At 45.5% G+C, this 19,806-nt stretch overlaps 1 protein-coding gene across 1 annotated transcript in view; it reads right to left on the reverse strand.

Annotated features, from left to right (window-relative positions):
* The window catches only part of LOC138583117 (ATP-binding cassette sub-family A member 9-like), a 2,332,105-nt gene that overhangs the window by 383,463 nt on the left and 1,928,836 nt on the right, over window positions 1-19,806 (reverse strand). Inside the window, exon 32 of the mRNA XM_069655077.1 lies at window positions 3,517-3,704. Within this exon, the coding sequence (XP_069511178.1) occupies window positions 3,517-3,704 (188 nt within the window). The remainder of the gene's footprint in view (window positions 1-3,516; window positions 3,705-19,806) is intronic.

The raw sequence follows: 19,806 nt of genomic DNA on the forward strand, positions 1-19,806 counted from the left end.
AACATTTACCCACTTTAGCAAGGGCACGTTCCACATCATCAAGTCTGATATAAAACTGCATGTCATCAGCGTATGAATGGAATCCAAGCTGATATTTCTCCATTATGTCCATTAATGGGCAAAAGTAGATGTAGAATAAGGGAGGAGAGAGTGTGGAACCCTGTGGAACACCACAATATTGTGCAAGGATTTCAGATAGAAAGCCATCCACCTGAACACGTTGTTTGCGCCCTGCCAGGAATGATGCAAACCAATCCAAGGTGCAGGGATACACATTTCCTGTGTTTTTGAGGCGGTCAAGCAGAATGCCATGATCTAATGGATCAAAAGCGGCAGATAGGTCGAGCATCACAAGCAGGCAGAGTTTACCCTCATCCCCTGCCTGCAACAACTCGTCCTATACTGCTTCAAAGCGGTTTACGTCCCAAATTTGGGATGGAAGCCACATTGTAAAGGGTGAAGGAGGCCCTTATCTTCAACATAGTTCTGGAACTGGCTTGTAGCCACCTTTTCCAGAATCTTTCCCGGCCAAGGGAGACCGGCAATAGGGTGATAATTTTGATACTCCTCAGAGTCGGGACTGGCCTTCTTTAACATCGGAGAGATGACCGACAGTTTCAGGAGTTCTGGAACTACCCACTCCTCAAAGGATGCATTAACGAATCTCGTCATAAAAGGGGTTAGCTCTGGTGAGAGGCATTTTATTCAGATCAGGAAGTGGGCCATGGGGAACATGATCCCATTCTACCCATACCTCATCAGGGGTCACCAACCCGTGGGCCTTCCCAGCTATTAAGCCCTCCAAGGGGCTTAGGTCCAGTTCTGCTCCTGCTGTACCATCTGCACCTGCCCCTGCGCCAAGAGACATGTCCTTGAACATCCTAACCACCCTGCACACTCTGGTGGTTGAAGTTCAGCAGAGACTACCCACTGCTCCTGTCCCTGCCCGGGCCATGAGTCCTCGAAGGCCCTGTGCAGAGCCAGGAATGAGACACGGACACAGATAACTCATGGTTTTGGCCATACACATTTAATGAAACAAAAAGGGGGTTGGAAAATGCCTCACTATCCCTATTCTAAGAGGTATTTCCCTGCCTAAAACAAAACTAAGGGCCTGTCCAGTGCCAAGATGGCCAAAGCAAGATTGTCCTGTGCCCGAAATACTATGCTGTCCCTCAAAGTCTATAGATTAACTCTAAGGTGAAAAGGGGAATGTCTTTGGCCTTTAAAAGTGCACAGATGTTCAAAAAGGAAAAGGCTTAACTCCAACACAAAAGGTCCATATGGATAAAATTCACAGTTCCAGAGGATGACTGCCTTCCACTGATTTCTCTTCACTGCACTTTAAACTTTTAAGGTTGGAAAAATCCAACTTCTTATCAGGAAAAATTACAGCTGCAGCGAATCATCGGCAAGAGCTTTTCAAAGTAATTGCATATTTTGTTGAGCCTACTATGATTGCCCCAGTGAAGGAGTCATCCATAGACCATGGAAACGGGCTAATACTTTCTTTATGGATAAAATTATGAATATTCAGGATAACATTAAGTCTCATTAAGTCTCAAAGGGAGCCAAATAGTATGATCCTCTTGAATGTCACAAATGTAAATACGGCCTCAATTGAAAATGCAGCTACTCGGATGACTCTGTTCACTTTTAAGCAGGTATCAGAGGAGGATATCTTTAACCTCCTGTTGAAATTGAAACCTATGAACAACCTACTTTTCCCAATTCCTGCGTTTGTTGCTCTCTCACCAGATTAAAGCCCTTTGCAAAGGTGAAAACTAGAACCTGTGGAGCAGGAATAGGTGCCGTCGTCGATGGGATAGTTGCTGAAACCACTGATGGAGGTTTAGGAGGCAGAGATACCCTGGGCATAGTGCCTGTTGAAGAGGTAAAGGTGACAGTGGTTGATGAATTCTTCGGGGTACCAGCCATCGAACGAAAACTTGACTTCACAGATGGAGTCGTCGATGAGCTTGTCGATGGGACGGATGTCGATGGAGCAACGTTCTGGATGGATGAAGTTGCCATCGACGAGGTTCGTGCCGACGAAGGAGTCAATGACGGTGGAACCGGAGACGTGTCATTAGATGACTTGCTCATCTTCAATGATGACCTCTGTTTGGTGACGAGGCCAGCGATTTCCTCACTGACGGAGGTAACCTACCAGCCAGTAGGCTAACCATCGACGGAGTCAGCGACGGTGGCCAACCCTTCTCAGAACTGGGATCAAAAGCCATGGAGAATGTTGATGAGGAAGTTGATGAGCGTGGGATTTTGGCTTGTTTTGGATCTTCATCATAGAAGCATCCTCAAATCACCTCAACCTCTTTTTAAAAGAGGGAGTATGCTCAATGGACCTGCCGGCCCAGGAAGAGGCATGACTACGCCCAGAGGCTGAATCAGAAGCCTTACCTTCCTTGATCCATGCCACCAACCTCTGGTGTGCCAGTCCATCCGAGTCTTCGATAAAAAGGATTGACAGATTGAGCATCAGTTTGCGTCATGGTTTGGATGAAGACAGTAAATTCACTTGAGGTGCCGATCCTCAATAAATATATTCTTCAGACTGCAGCTTTTACGGGACCTGAAAAGGCTTTTCTTCATGCCATCTGCCATGGTCGAGGTGTAGGCACAAGTCAGGGCCTGTGGTGCCACAGCTGAAGAGCCGACGGTAGATTGAAGATCTTCACCGACGAGTCACCGCTGCTGGTAGTTGCTGCGTGACGGTTGACGAATAAGAGATGGAAGATTTCTTTTTTTTTAAAACAGCAGAAAACTAATTTAATGATTTCGAGGAGCGAAGCACCAGGACTCCCAACACTGGAAATGTGAGATACAATCTGAAGATGGCCACCAGGGGTGGAGCTTAGGAGGACGGGTGTCATTGGCTGGGGACAGTATGACCCAAAAGACACCGATAGGCTATAGAGGAGGCAAGCAGTTTTAGTTTAAAACTACACTGCTTTCTTTTTTATCAAGGATTCCCAGCCTGACGACAGGGATTAATCATGAGCATGTAAATCCATGCAAGACCCCATGCTGTAGAATAACAATGATCGATCATCATGAGTAAATTTCTAGTGGGCATGAAATAGCAACATTTTTTTATTTACAGAAAGAATAAAACTCTCTGTTCCAAAAGTTCATGTTTGATGTTTGGCACTCGCTTTTTTCTCATGGGTCCTTCTGCCCTGAACGGCACTTCCCCCCTCCCCTGTTCCCTGCACTTCATTTACTGAACTTGCATGATCCGAATGTCACAAGTCCTAGTAGTATCGTTTTTGTTTTGTCGTCCCTGTGCCCCGGGCTTCTTGTCTTGTTTCACCTTGAAACACATTATGTATATGCGCATTATAAATACCCAACACATAAATAAATAAATATCACTAGGGTTGTGGGTACTAGCAGATCTTGAGTCAACCAACGGGGTAAAGAACCCTGTTAAATGGTCAGGCACTGTGTGCAGTGTACAGCATAGATACCAAGTCAATGTGCTTGACATTTTTATACCTTTTAATGGCAACAGCTGCATCCTCCTTCCTCATCACCTTCACAGCAGCATAGACCTCCAGATGTTCCTTTACCGTCAGGTTGGGCCACAGTGGGTTCTCCTGGGGACAGTACCCCAGGAACTCAGTTGATTCACTGCCTCTCCCTCTAACAACATCAGTTGTATGCGTCACCCCTGTGATCAGCACCTGCAAGAATGCAATATGTGTCTAATTTTTTTTTTTACATTGAAACCAAATACATCAGATATTGAGGTTAAAGCCCAATAGTTATTACTGCAGAAATTAACATTGACCTCCAGAGATACTTTATTAAATATTCAGCATGTATGGTGGTGATGAGTGCAGTATGCATTTTCAATAACATACAATGTCAGGCTGTATTCATCAATAACGCATTGCATATTACAGCTCTGGAATCCCATTAAAATGTGCTTGTGTATTCATAAGGAAACACTGCCGGTGATATCCCAGAAGAATCACTACCTCAGTGGAATGCAAACAGCATTGTGTACAACCCTATTACAGCTTAAAAACTTCATACAAATCACAATCCCAAAGGATGTGCTAATGGTAGCCAGTGCAGGAAAAACACATCTGCCTGTGCATGGGGCAGGCATTCAAAGTGCAATAAACATGTGTGAAGTTATACCCTCTCCTGTAGCTGGTGTCTGTCCTGCAATTTTGCGCAAAAGGTACACATCAACACACTACTGGAATGTTACACGTAATGTCCCAGCCTGCCCTGTCTGTGATGCTAACCTAAGTGTTTGAAGCCCGTCTGCAACATGCACATGCATTCAATTCCCACTGCACCAACTAAGATGCATATTTTATAATATTGCAGGTGTTTCCTTTTATTCTTGTGCCCTAGTATGCACACATGTTTCATTGGCAACCCCCATACAAGTGAGCAGGTATGATGAAACCCATCAGATGAAGCACAAGAGGGGGCAACGGCTTTCCAACGCTATGTCCAACCCCCTACTACAAATGGGTGAATTAGTGTATCAATCATAAAGGTAAAACAAGAAGACAAATAATGTATATACATTTCCCTCGCCTTTATATAGGTAGAGTGGTAGGGTGGGCCGAGGGCAGGGTACACTCTTCACATATGTGAACCAGCAATGGAAGCATCCAAAGAGCAATCATTATTTAGTCCTAAATAAAATAAATGTCCAAGCACAATTCTATAAAAAGGCGGACTTACTTAAAAACAGACATCTAATAAAAACACTAAAAGCCCATCCCTGTAAGGTAGTATACTTTATTCAAGCTAAATATTAAATAGACTGTACTCTATAGGTACTGTCAGGTGGGCTTGTGAGCTCCAACAAGAATCCAGACACAGAATTAAGTATAAACAGTTTCTTTTATGCTCAACAGAAGTGAAAAGATAGCTCTTCTGTAGCTTCAAAATTCAATATTCAGCTGAGTATTTGATCACCTACTGGACCTGTAGTCATTACTGTGTTGTGTTGTTAAGGTGTAAAATTAGCTAGGTCATTTTCAAACTCGACAGAGATATATTTTTTAGGCCAGGGAAACAACAGACAGAAATGGGAGACAGATCAAATGCAGACCTGCAGCTACAAACCATGGTAGATAATCTTTCATCCTATACACTAACCTCCTTAGAAAAAGCTAAGTTGAATAAGGCTCTAAACTATGTCATCTCTAAACAGCACAATCCATTTGAGTTTCGTGCAGAATTCTATCAATTAATGCACAAGATCCATCTAAAGGAATCTTTTAGAGACCATAGGAGTTTCGAATCCAATAATTGTGGCGGATAACGTAACCCCCCTTCATTTTGCCCCGCCACCCAGACGAATCCATGGAGTTTGAGAAATAGTGCGGGAGGACATGGAACGCCTAGAATCCAAAGGTATCCCCAGCCACTCCAATCTAAGCAGAAGTGAACAGGCCATCCTTAATAAGTTGGGGTCCAACAAAGTTCTCGTTATTCGCCAAGCTAACAAAGGCCGGGCGATTGTAGTCTTAAATAGATCTGACCATAAACAGCAGTGCCAGAACCTTTTGGGTGACAAAAGTAGTTATCAGAGGTTGACAGAAGAACCTAGAAAACAGTTCCTCAGTATTATCAAGGCTAAAGTAAGTAGGACATTGGAAATGCATTTAATTAGCAAACAAGAAGCAGAGTATTTGGTGAGGGAGAATGGCAGGGTACCCGTGTTTTACATTCTCCCCAACATCCACAAGCGTTTATAAAAACTATTTGCTAGACCTATCGTGGCTGGTGTTACATCTTAGAACCATTATCTAAATACGTGGATTATTATTTGAGACCTACTGGAAACCTACTTATGTGCTTAGACATCCAATCCTATTATACCAACATTCCCCAGCATGCTACCCTTGAGGTAGTAAAAGAAACCATCCTCAGCAGGAGTGATGATCATCCAGTCAGTCATTTCTTCATTACATGGTGCACTGAATTGGCACTAACCAACACATTTTTCCAATGTAACTGACAATTTTACATGCAGATTAAAGGGACAGCAATGGGGGCAGTTACTGCCCCCAACCATGCCAATCTGTATGTGAACATGTTCGAGGAAACTGTGGTGTTTGCTGAATTCAACCCATTTAAAACCAACTTAATACAGTGGTTTAGATACATCGACAATGTTTGTGTACAGTGGGCATGCACACAATTGGAAGCCACTGAATTCTTATCTTGGCTTGATGTTCAGAACATATTTCTGGAATCCACAGCCACAATGAGTAATTTGGAAGTTAATTATTTGGACATCTCTATATATTGCGACAAGGACACCTACTTATAAAACCCTACACCAAATGGACAGATAGAAATGCACTATTACATTATGGGTTCTACCATGCCAATCAAGTGAAGGACAACCTCCCTGTTGGCCAATTTCTGCACCTTAAGCACAATAACTAGACAAGAGAATCATTTAATTCTGACCTGCATTGAAGAAAAACCAGGCTGGCTGCTCACTACCAATCAGCAGCCTGAGCCGCTGGGTCTACACAAGGGATGCTGCAATGAGAACTATGTTCTACATGTTAAAATGGCTGCGTCATTTCGGCCACATCAGTGCCTACTGTCTGAGCCCGCCTTTTACTTTTGATTGGGCGGCTTAGTGTTATAATCCAATCCAAGGAGTCGGCAGGCTTGAGCCAGCCCCCAGCACTAAGGCCCACACCAAGACCCCTGTCTGGCCCTGTCCAGAGCTGGAGGGATTCCTCGCCTTCACTGCACCATCATTTTGTGTTTGAGCCGCATATAGCCTGATACTTGCCTCCCCCCTGTAGTCTTTCCTTATGGGCGGTCTGGGCTCTCTGCTGGGTGAATCATGCTCCACCTGCACTGAACTCTGCCCTCTACAGCAGCGCTGGATCACAGCCCTCTAGCCATCTACTCCAGGCTGGCTCATGCTAAATTAACTTCACCCCCTCACATTGCCCCCCTGTTAGCACCTGTCCTTCACAGCTGGGTCTTCTCACTTCTACCATCCCTGTGGAATTTGTGATGCCTCCGACTCTACCTCTATGTGAGTCCAACATCACATGAACACTCTCCTGAACTTTGCTCACCAGTCTTCTCTTTCGCGTCTGCCAACTCTATGTGCCCTGCAATCTCTGAACTTTAGGGATCCTCTGCAAATTGACACAACCTACCTTAGCCTGTTGCCTATTTGCATATCTGTTTCTCCATTCTGGATTTACCACTCAAGTCTTCAACTTGCCCTTGGCCACATGTGCGGTAATCAATTCTAGCTGCAGTATTTTGTTCTGTGCATTGTCTAAAAATGCTGTATTTGACATGATTGTGGGAAATTCAAAATTAGCCGCTGTGATTTTTCTGTGCACTGTCTAAAACTGCTGCATTTTACATAATTGTGGGAATCTTTTTAAACTTGATAATATCGCAAACCTAGCACCTCCACTGCATTTCTTAAATATCTTGTTGTACTTCAAACCTGGGCATTGATTGTTTCTGCTGCACCTTAGCAGCACCCAGTCTTGGTACTTAGAATTCTGCTTCCCTGTGTATATCTTTTTCAAAGCACCTTCTTCATCTGTTCCTGCTTGGCAGCTAGGTCGCCTGGTGAGTTTATTTGTGCACTGTGCAACTCCCTTGTCTGCCCCCATCCGCCACATGCCACTCTCTATCTCCCCTATCTATTTTAACCGCTACGCTATCACCTATCCTAGCTCTTTCACAAAGCCTGGAACAACAAACCTTAAAAAAGCTCTCCTTGCTTCTAATCCAGGCCTACCTATTGCTGAGGCCTACGTCAATGCTACTTCCTATGCAGACTATTACCGACATCCTCTTTTCTTCCCCCTCCTTGGATCTATGGACTCCCCACCTGATTTCTACTCTCTCTCCTTTCTCCTTTTCACCCATTAATGGTGTCACTAGATGGGAAGTACTCTTGGCATACTTCTTATCCTGTAGGTGCATCATTAATGTCTATCACAATGGCACTATCATGGCCCAAGGATCTCAAACAAGTCTTCTGCTCTTTGACCGGCGCCTGTCCTCTCTCATTAACTTCATCCTTTCCCCTGCTACTCCTCATCTCTACACTGCCACTGATGGGAGTACCACACCCCTGTACGCCCCTCAGAAAAATTTCAAAGGTGGTAACCAGCTTATCTTAGCAACTCTGAACGCTTGTTCTGCTGTCAAACACTCCTCTAACATCTGTCACCTTTTTGAAGACTTTGATCTCGATGTCCTCACCCTTACCAAGACGTGGTTCAATGCCAGCTCTTCACTGCTCTTGATACTCTCCTTCCTGAAGGCTACAAAATCCTCTCCAAACCCAGGCCCAACCGGCAGCAAGGTGGAGTGGCCCTGATCTTCCCTTGGTGGGTTTCTGCTTCTATCATACCTACTCAATCCTTCCCCTCCTTTTAATACCTCGCCTGTAGGCTCAAGATTTCTCCTACTCTCTCTCACCCTCGCTACCATCCCCCCTGGCCCTATCCCTCTCTTCCTCTCCGAATGGGCTGACCTCACCTCGTTCCTCTTGACCTCTTCTTCCAAACGCCTCCTGCTTGGTGACTTCAATATCCACCTCGACTCCTCTGAATCACTCACCTCACAATTCCGGGACCTCTGTGACTCCCTCTCTCTGACTATTCTACCTTGCGGTCCGACCCACTCAGCCGGACACACTCTGGATGCCTTTGTCTATGGAGACATCCCTATCTCTAACCCGGTCACACACCTCTATCCTGGTCTGACCCCTCTTTCCTCTCCTTCCGTCTGGGGCCCATTGGCTCTCTGTCTGAGCATCCCCCTGCACTGCCAGCCTCCTTCACCATCATTTGACCGGTGAAGCAAGTGCCAGTCACTACCTATGCTTCCACTTTCATCCCCCCTTCAACCTCACCTGCTGACTCTCCCTCTGACTCTGTCCTCGCTAACCTGCACCTATCCATCTCCAACACCGACATCCTTGCCCCTGTCATGAGGATCCACCTGAAACCTGCTTCCAAGTGCAACGGCTGAAACGTTAGTGCAGAGTTGCTAAATGGAAATGGCAGACCTCAGGTTCATCCTCTGACAAACTGGTCTGTCGCCTGCTCCAAAGGCAATATCGTTTTCCTATCCGCTCCAGGAAGAGGACCCAGATCCAAGCCTGCATCCCTGGAGCCACTAACAACAGGACTGAACTTTTCAAAATCTGCAAGGAACTTGCCAAACCAACTGCAGTCTACACCTCTCCCCTTCCTTCCAAGGTTCTCTGCACCACTTTGGCCTCCCATTTCGCATCTAGAGCTCAGGACATCCTGCCCTCTCTCTCCACCATCCCACCTCCATGCCCCCATTCCCCTGCCTCCCTTGGCCCCCCTTCCTGCACCTCCTGCACTCTCCTTCCTCCTGTCCATAGCATATGATGAGGTCTCTAAAGCTGTCCGCTCTATGAAGGTCTCATCCAAACACGGGCTCCCCTTCTTTTCTAGAAGCATTAAGGACATCTCCTCTCTCACCCCGGCTCTTGGCGATTTCTATAACCACTCCTTCGCTACTGGCTCTTTTCCTCTATCCCTCAAGCACTCCCATGTGCACCCTCTCCTAAAAAAAAGCAGTCTGCTGACCCTTCTTGCCTAGCTAATTATCACCCTATATCCACCACTACCTTCCTGGGTAACCTTCTGGTGAAGTTAGTCCTACCCCAACTGATACTTCATACTGAACTTGTTGGTTGCCTCCATGACCATCAGTCTGAATTCCGGGCATCCAGAGGCACGGAAACTGCTCTACTGAACACCCGTGAAGACATGCTCGCAAATTTTGCCTCCAACTCCCATGCTGTTCTCATTCTCCTCAATCTCTCCTCTGCCTTTGACACGGCCAACCAGTCTATCCCCATAAAATGGCTCTGTGATACCCTCTGCATCACGGACCGGGCACTGGATTGGCTGACCTCCTTCCTCACTAACTGCCCCTACCAGTTGCAGCTGGGCCCTTTTTCCTCCACCACTTCACTCTCTACATGTCACAATCCCAAAGGCTCTATCCTATTGCCAATATCTATCTCGCCCCTATGGTTCACCTGATCTCCTCTTTCTCTCCTAATTTCCAGTGTTATGCTGATGACATACAGCTTTCCTTCAAACTTCCCTCTACTACACTTGCTTCCTCCTCTCTCACTCCGATTGTCTGACCGTAATCCAGACATGGTGTACAGCTAATGACTTTGTATCTTAATGCCAGGAAGATGGAGATCCTTCTTATTGGGACACCTGCACCCTGTTTCCCATGTACCCTTCCTTGGTCCCTCTACCATCACCTACCCGTGAGGCTTAAAACCTCAGGGTCATCTTCAGCTCCTCTATTTCCTTCACCACTCACATCTTGGACCTTGCAAGAAGGCCAACTCCCAGCTTTACCTCCTCAGAGGCAATCTCCCCTTTGTCACCTTTCCCCAGACGCTCAATGTCTCCACAGCTCTGGTCCTCTAGGCTGGACTATTGCAACATCCTCTCTCCTCATTCTACCCCTTTCCTCCCTATACCCCCGTTAGCTAATCCAGAATAGGGCTGCAAGACTCATCCTTGGCCTCAAGCCCAGGGAACGTATCTCTCCAGCCCTAAAATCTCTCCACTGGCGTGGATCAAATGCATGGCCCTCTGCTTCATCCACAAGGTATTCTGGGGACTGGGACCATGCTATCTCCAACTTTCTCTGACTAAATACTTCCCGTACTAGAGCCCTCTGCTCCTCTAACTTCAATTCTCTGCTTGTCAAATGTTTCTCCAAGCAGAGAGTGGTGGGGTAGGTCTCTGTCTTCAGTTGATGAAACTCTCTGGAACAGCTCACTGCCCTTCTCAGGCTTGAGCCAGACCACCTTAAGTTCTGGAAACTTCTCAAAACTCTGATTTTCTCAACCTCTTTCCCTTCCCTGCTAATCACCCCACTGCTGCCGAGACTGGTGGCCTGGACCTCCATGGATCTTACAGGATACAAGACCACTGCCCAGTCGACACTGCACCCTCAACCCCCAGCACTGCCCTTGTGGGCCCCCTACCTGGCGACTGTGCATCCCATCCTTGGGACTCCTTTGCCCTTGCAATTAGCCAGCGGCCTCCTCCCCTGGCACCACTCGGAACTTCCATCCTGGGCTCTCACCAGCACTTGTCCATACCTCCTTCATTGCACTTGCACGTCAGAATGTCACAAGGCCTAGTAGGACCATGTTTGTATATGTACTGTCCTTTTTGCCAATACTATTTACTCCCCTGTTCCCTCCCCACTTTCCCTTGTGGTGCCTGGAAACACTATGTTGTTGTACAGGTGCCTAACAAATGCTCAATAAATAAAATAAATAAATAAAAATCCTATGAAGTTGAAGCTAACAGCTAATAAACAAGTTAGTAGCACGTGGGTACCCGACTAAATCGGTGAAGAACTCGGCCAAAAGGCCATACAACAATAATAGAGAGGCATTACTGAAACACGCAACGAGAGAGATAGGAAGACTTGTTAGTATTTGTAAGCGCATTTAACAATTTGTCCTATAAAATCAAAAGACATAATTAACTAAAATTGGAAAAAATGCTTTTCCAAGACTGTTCCACTACCCATTGTAGCATTTAAGAAGAGCACACAAATTGGGAACATGATTGTAACAAATGACACCTCAACCAGAAAAGAAGCAGGGCCGGCACAAAGGACATTATAGGGATTACTGTAAGTGGTGGGCCATTTTCCCTGTGGCACCTGCGTTATGTGTGCCTTCACTACCAAACCATTAACTGTGGACATTGGCCTGAAACATGAATGGAACATGAATGAACATACTAACTGCAATTCTGAAAATTTCATTTATCTGATTACGTATCCGTGCAATCGTCATTACATTGGCAAGACAAATAGAACATGTAAGACGTGACTGGTTGAGCACAGAGGCTGCATACAAAATCAAATAAAGCACGCGTCTCTAGTCAAGCATTACATGAAGCTGGGCCACACGTTCCGTGATTTAAATTTTGAAAACAGTGAAAGGTAAAAAACCAAGGAGATACCAATCTTAAACTTCTGAACATTAGATATAGGTATAAAGAATCCATTCTGCTAGGCCATGAGGATTTTTTGGTAATAGGACCCTGGAATCCCATGTATTTGAAAGGGGATAGGTATTAAGGACAGAATTGTTGAGATGAAAAGACTGAAACTAAGCCTAGGGAACACATGTCATTGCTATAGTGCATCATGTGTATATATCCTGGGTGCCAGTTATCGGTGCAGACTCTGGTCGCATCAGGCATATCATTATAACCCAAACCTGTGTAGGCAACAGGCAATCAACCAACAAGTAAACATTGTAATCGCACAATACACGTAAGGACGCCATCACGCCCTCGCGATGACGTCATCGCGTAGTCACGCTAATACAAATGGCAGTCATCTTTGGAGGCCCCCTAGATGCTGGAAAATATTGCGGCAGAGATTACAACCCGAAACCAGACCTCCAAGTATTTGGCCTTAACAAAAATAGATTTAGCAACCATTAATGAAGGAACGCTGCAGCACCTACCTGAAGCAGCATTTTTTCTTTTGTTGGGAGAACCGGAAAACGAACGCTTCAGAGCTACCAAGGGGCTCTCTCAAGTCCTCTGGCCCGTGCCTGCTTCCTGGAGGAGGCGTGGCCTGATAAACACACGTGAGGCATCACGTGACCCCCAGCTGTCTCAAAACACGGACACACCCGCCCGAGGGGCGAACGCTGCAGCACCTACCTGAAGCAGCATTTTTTCTTTTGTTGGGAGAACCGGAAAACGAACGCTTCAGAGCTACCAAGGGGCTCTCTCAAGTCCTCTGGCCCGTGCCTGCTTCCTGGAGGAGGCGTGGCCTGATAGACACACGTGAGGCATCACGTGACCCCCAGCTGTCTCAAAACACGGACACACCCGCCCGGGGGCGAACGCTGCAGCACCTACCTGAAGCAGCATTTTTTCTTTTGTTGGGAGAACCGGAAAACGAACGCTTCAGAGCTACCAAGGGGCTCTCTCAAGTCCTCTGGCCCGTGCCTGCTTCCTGGAGGAGGCGTGGCCTGATAGACACACGTGAGGCATCACGTGACCCCCAGCTGTCTCAAAACACGGACACACCCGCCCGAGGGGCGAACGCTGCAGCACCTACCTGAAGCAGCATTTTTTCTTTTGTTGGGAGAACCGGAAAACGAACGCTTCAGAGCTACCAAGGGGCTCTCTCAAGTCCTCTGGCCCGTGCCTGCTTCCTGGAGGAGGCGTGGCCTGATAGACACACGTGAGGCATCACGTGACCCCCAGCTGTCTCAAAACACGGACACACCCGCCCGAGGGTCGAACGCTGCAGCACCTACCTGAAGCAGCATTTTTTCTTTTGTTGGGAGAACCGGAAAACGAACGCTTCAGAGCTACCAAGGGGCTCTCTCAAGTCCTCTGGCCCGTGCCTGCTTCCTGGAGGAGGCGTGGCCTGATAGACACACGTGAGGCATCACGTGACCCCCAGCTGTCTCAAAACACGGACACACCCGCCCGAGGGGCGAACGCAGCAGCACCTACCTGAAGCAGCATTTTTTCTTTTGTTGGGAGAACCGGAAAACAAACGCTTCAGAGCTACCAAGGGGCTCTCTCAAGTCCTCTGGCCCGTGCCTGCTTCCTGGAGGAGGCGTGGCCTGATAGACACACGTGAGGCATCACGTGACCCCCAGCTGTCTCAAAACACGGACACACCCGCCCGAGGGTCGAACGCTGCAGCACCTACCTGAAGCAGCATTTTTTCTTTTGTTGGGAGAACCGGAAAACGAACGCTTCAGAGCTACCAAGGGGCTCTCTCAAGTCCTCTGGCCCGTGCCTGCTTCCTGGAGGAGGCGTGGCCTGATAGACACACGTGAGGCATCACGTGACCCCCAGCTGTCTCAAAACACGGACACACCCGCCCGAGGGGCGAACGCAGCAGCACCTACCTGAAGCAGCATTTTTTCTTTTGTTGGGAGAACCGGAAAACAAACGCTTCAGAGCTACCAAGGGGCTCTCTCAAGTCCTCTGGCCCGTGCCTGCTTCCTGGAGGAGGCGTGGCCTGATAGACACACGTGAGGCATCACGTGACCCCCAGCTGTCTCAAAACACGGACACACCTGCCCGAGGGGCGAACGCTGCAGCACCTACCTGAAGCAGCATTTTTTCTTTTGTTGGGAGAACCAGAAAACGAACGCTTCAGAGCTACCAAGGGGCTCTCTCAAGTCCTCTGGCCCGTGCCTGCTTCCTGGAGGAGGCGTGGCCTGATAGACACATGTGAGGCATCACGTGACCCCCAGCTGTCTCAAAACACGGACACACCCACCCTCGCGGCGTTAAGCCCGAGGGAGTAAAGCACATCGGCTGTTGTGCGGCTGTTTGGCGCTGGGGCGCACCAACTAAATTCGGGGGAGACTGCGGAGTTCTCATCTCTTTGATCCCCATCCTGAACGTAAACTAATTTCATTTCAGTCATAATCCCCAGCGGGGAAGGAAACGAATCATAAATAAAATCCAGCGGCACAAGGGCTGTGCTCGAAAGCAACAAGATAATCACAAAGAGAGGCATTGAACGATGGCCTCGACTACAACAGTAATAGAAGATAGTAGTAACATCTCTATAGGTGGGGCTACAGCCCGCCCACTCACAAGAGCAACCTCAAGACTTCCACTGCAACAACGAGAGAGGCCGGGGAATATCCACGACATACACAAGGAAAGAGGTAAGACAGCTGCGTTTCCCAGAATATCGAACATTGACTTGTCTAAAAACTCAGAAAACACAGAGTTGGGAGGGAGGGAACAGAGGAGGGAAGCAGTCAAACGAGATATGAATATCAATCCATTCAAATCGACAACATCAGCAATCGCATACATAAATACAACCACAAAAGTCTATGACGAAGGAAATGCTCTTTGTGAGAAAGCCCATAGAGAAAGTATGACAACTGAGTGTGTAGACAAAGTCCAGATCTCATCCATAGACGAAAAGCCATTAGTACAGCAGTGTACAAACGAAAAGGAATTACACTGTGAAGATTTAGATTCAACATTACCATTGCCAGCTGAACTCCTAAATGTGACTGACGCCGAACTAACAGATCTTGGAATGTTGTTGGAAGCTCAGCAAAATAGAACTGATTTAAGAACGGAAGAAGTGGAAACAAGAGATAATCTGCCCGCGGAAGAAAGGAACGAGGGTAGTCTAATAACGATAAACAGAGAACACGACGGAGTATATCCACCAGAAACTCTGTTAGACCAAAATCTAAAAAACAAAGTACTATCGATAATTGAAGACGAAGATATTACCAGCGAAAGCAACACCGAAAAAGTCTTACAACCACTTAACAAAGACATGGACGAATCAGTCTATTCAGACGCTTCCGAAATACCATCAATAAGTGACAAAGGAGAGAATCACAAGACAGACAACAGCAGATTACCACTCGACGACTTGAATGTCTCCAAAGAACAAATAACTAACATAAAGGCTCAATTGGAAGCAGGACCAAACGAGAATGACTATAAAAAATTGGAATCATTAATCAAGCAAAGAGCGCAGAAAAGTGGAACTAGTCAGAAAGAGGGGAATGACCCACACAGACAGACAATTCAGCTCCTTCAATCAGCAAAGAAAAAATTGCATTCCCCCTTAATCGGGAAAAGACCTGCTGCTAAAAATGGTGGTCAGGAAAATTCAATTGCCGAAGAGATTGGAGAACACGAATGGAGAGAACATTTTATTAAAACAATGGAAGGAAACACAATGAAGAGAATAACAACAGGTAACAGATCAAAACCCGGCCAGGAAAGCAGTCCCACTATAGGGAGAGGTGAACTTATAGACCTGGGAGCACGAACAAAAACTTCGACCAGCGCGTACGGACTTCGACCTGAGAAGACCCCGTGTCGGGCACTAAGAACTCAGCAGTTTCTTAATTTCGAAGACGCTGACTTATCGACATATTCACCAATTGACAAAAGATGCTTGCACTCAACATTCGAAAAGAGGCGCCGGTTCCTTGATGCTCAAATACAACAAGGGGACAAGTCCAGCGAAAACATCACGACGAGATGCACCGCAACACAGACAGATGAATGCTCACCACAAAGAAAGACGCAATATATCATTCACGCGCAAAGTACGAAAAAAAAACCAACAGGAAACACAAAAGAGAGCATAAACATCAACAAAGAAGTAGTTGCAGGTCCAACTTCATTCCCACAACTAGGAACACAATTGCAGAATAATGTAATGGCCGCCTTAACAATCTCGTTAGCCCCATACATGAAACTGTACGAATCCATCAGTGAAAACGTAAAGGACAACAACGCTCTCGTAGCTTTAATGCTCACCAAGCTAACCGCCCAAGAAATAACAGCTTTAAAATTGGAAGCAAGGTTAAATCAAGAAGCAGAAACCTCAGCGGCATGGCAAAGGAGACTGTTTGACCTTGCAAGTGGAGATAGACATGAAAAAGACATCTTGACAAACGCCTTGTTAGACTCACTAAAATGGATGCAGAAAGCCACTGAGTCTGCAGAGAGGAACCAAAAACTCCAGAGGCGGGATGCAACTACCAAACAAATGGTCACGACGGAAAATAGATCCGATACAAGTAGTTTTGGGAGCTATGATAGAGAAAATCGAGAAGACTGCACAGCACTAACACATAGTGGAAAACTGAATAAAGATACGTTAGCAATAACCAGAGTGCAAGACCCAGACGATTCAGGAACTCGATCAAATTGCACCAGCGAAAACATGAACTGTAAGGAAAAAACCTCTGAAGGTCTGGTTGAAGCCCCGAGGAAGAACAACAAGACTAAACGAGCCGACGATCTCTTAGCCGAAACAAGAGACAATGAGCTTACAAAGAAAATCTTGAACAATGAGGAGCACTATCCCGTGTTTGGTTGTAATCAAAACAAAAACACGGTCGAAGCTACAAAAACATCCAAAAAAATTCTTAAGGTAACTAAAACAGTAGAGGCCAAAGAAAAGAGAATTTCGAAAACTGCAAAAAAAGGAGAGGGATCTACAAAAAGCATACGTCAATATTTAGGAATGTTAAAAAAACAAGTGAAAATGAGGACGTGACCTTAAGTAAAGAACTAGAACGAACAAATCGACCGCCTCTCAAACAAAGTGAAAGGCATGTAGTGCTGATCACTGAGGACGAAGAAAGCGTCCTAGAGTCGCAAGATAATTCAAGAGATCTGATTGAGGATGCCTCTTTCTACATTGAAGAGGTGGAAGCAAACAACAGGCAAAATATAATGGAAGTGGCTGAGTCTCCTTGTCAAGTGCAAAACGAAGTAAGTCCACTACAAGGTGAAGAAAAAACAAAGGATGACGAAAGCTCGTATTTGGAATCGGAGGAAGATGAATACCATGAATGTTCAGGATTTCTAACTTTAGATGAAAAAAGAAATAGAACTAACAGGGAAAAACTTCCGACTGAAAAAGTAAAGATCAAGAGCGACCCCTCAGGAGAATCGTATAATCTATGGAACCCAAAGCACCCGAGGAAAAAACAGTCCATTGTGCAGAATCACAACTACATGAAAAAACAATAAAACGAAAGAGTCCAGTCTCCTAAAAAGGTGCTGGTCGAAAATTTGCTTGAAGAAAACGAAGGAAAAAACCTAAATCGGAAAAACGTGATAGCCCTGCTTCACTGTGTGGATAAATTGAGAAAGATAAGAAATGAAGATATAGCGGTGGTTGAATACATTGACGAAGAACGTGTGGATAAAGTGGTTCTACATCTGAAATCAAGAACACTTAAAGAATTAATTTTAAAAGACGGAAAAGAGTTGTTGAAACGAGGCTACGAGATTCGAGAAGTTCTAAACAATCCAAAAACAGATGACAACAAGAAAAAAGAGCAATCACCTCGTGAACAGAAAAGAGCATCAACAACTCCTGTACCACAAAAGGGAGGGGTCAGAAAGCAAAAAGAAAACTTCAAAATAACAGTGACAAACATGAAGGGAGAACTGGAGGAAATGGTGAAAGATGACTTAAGAAAAACAGAAAAAACAAATAGGGACAGAAAAGACAGTCTGAAGAGGAAAGTAGAGCTCCAAGAAGACTGGCTATGGTTAGCAAGTTCCCTATTCGCAGATGGAAAACACCGATAGCAAAGAAAGTCGGAAGTAAGAAACAAGCAATCACTGTTCTCATGGAACACGAGGGGATTTAAGCACTTGATGACGAAGGAGATCCCACTTTGGAACAACGCCACAATAATATGTTTACAGGAGACCTGGTTACGTGAAATGCCGGTATGCAGAAATTTCGAGATCGCCATGAACCCCGCAAAAAAAGAACGAGACGGGAGACCTTATGCCGGCCTAATCACATTAATAAGAAAGGGAAGTGGCTGGCGGATCATGGAGAAAGGAAATGCAACCCACCTTATACAATGGACTCTGTTAGAAACCAACAGTGACTCTAAGAATGTGGAAATGTCGTCCTTATTAGTTATAAACATCTATTGGAACCCAGTAGGAATAACAACCACCCAGTTCCTTCAAGCTATAACAGACATAATAGTCAAAAGAAGGGAACAGAATTCAACGTGTCAACTAATCGTATGTGGTGATCTAAACATAAAATGTTTGACAAAAAATGGGCTCCCGCGGTTAGAAGAACTACAGACGGGGAGCTCAAACGCGGCCAGATGGGCACAGATGGCAAAAGGTTTTAACCTGCAGATGTTAAACGGTCAAACACGCGGCGACATTCCAGGTAAATACACGTGGTCGAATGGTCAAGCAGCGACAACAATAGATTACATTTGGGTCTCTTTACCACTGATGTTGGAAATAGAAAACTTTGAAATACTATGTCAAAACGACAGTGACCCCAACATCCTTAAAACATCATGGAGGAGTGAGAAAAACTTAAAATCTTACGGGAATAGTACTAATCTAGCCTTAAATCCATCGGTAAATCGAATAAGGCTGACAATGAAAAATATTCAATCATTGAAAGAGGTCTTCGTCGAACCAGATAATAACTCGACGGGACACCTCAATTATGAAATATTGCTAGAAGCCTATAAAACAACGAGCTCTGGACTCAAAACTGACGCATTAACACACAAGCACAAATACAGCAGAGAATTAGTTGAAAGGAGGAAACAACTAAGAAAGGAAATAAGAGCTTGTAAAAAAAGAAAAAATGACTCAAATACAGACAAACAAAGGAACATCAAAGTATGCCAAAATCAATACAAAAACTGGCTCACAGACTTCAAAACAAGACGACTCCAAGAGCAAGGAGAGGCAATGCTAAAGACCCTACAAAAGGCCAATACCAGAGAAACATGGGACCTAATAAACAACTGTACCCTGAACCATCAAAGCAGATTAATATGTGGAGTATCTGAGAATGATTGGATAAAACACTACACAGAAGTCTTCTCAGCCAGAGCGGACGACGTAGACCTACCCGAAGAGATAACAACACTTCCTTGGATAAAAATGATGGACGAGGAGGAAATTGAAATCGCTATTCGGAAATTAAAAGACTCTTCCGCTGCAGGACCTGATGGGTTGACGAATATCCATCTGAAGAAAGATCCAAAATCATGGGCAGTGATAATAAACATCTTATTTAAGAGAATTGTACTACAAAGAAAGATCCCAGAAACATGGACAAAAAGCATAACAGTGCCAATATACAAAAAGGGTCAACGTGATTTGCCTATAAATTATCGACCTATCTCGCTACTAGCAACAACAGGAAAGCTTTTTGCAGCAG

This window comes from Ambystoma mexicanum, chromosome 3q, assembly GCF_040938575.1.
Source record: "Ambystoma mexicanum isolate Mex_15411 chromosome 3q, UKY_AmexF1_1, whole genome shotgun sequence".
Taxonomy (NCBI): domain Eukaryota; kingdom Metazoa; phylum Chordata; class Amphibia; order Caudata; family Ambystomatidae; genus Ambystoma; species Ambystoma mexicanum.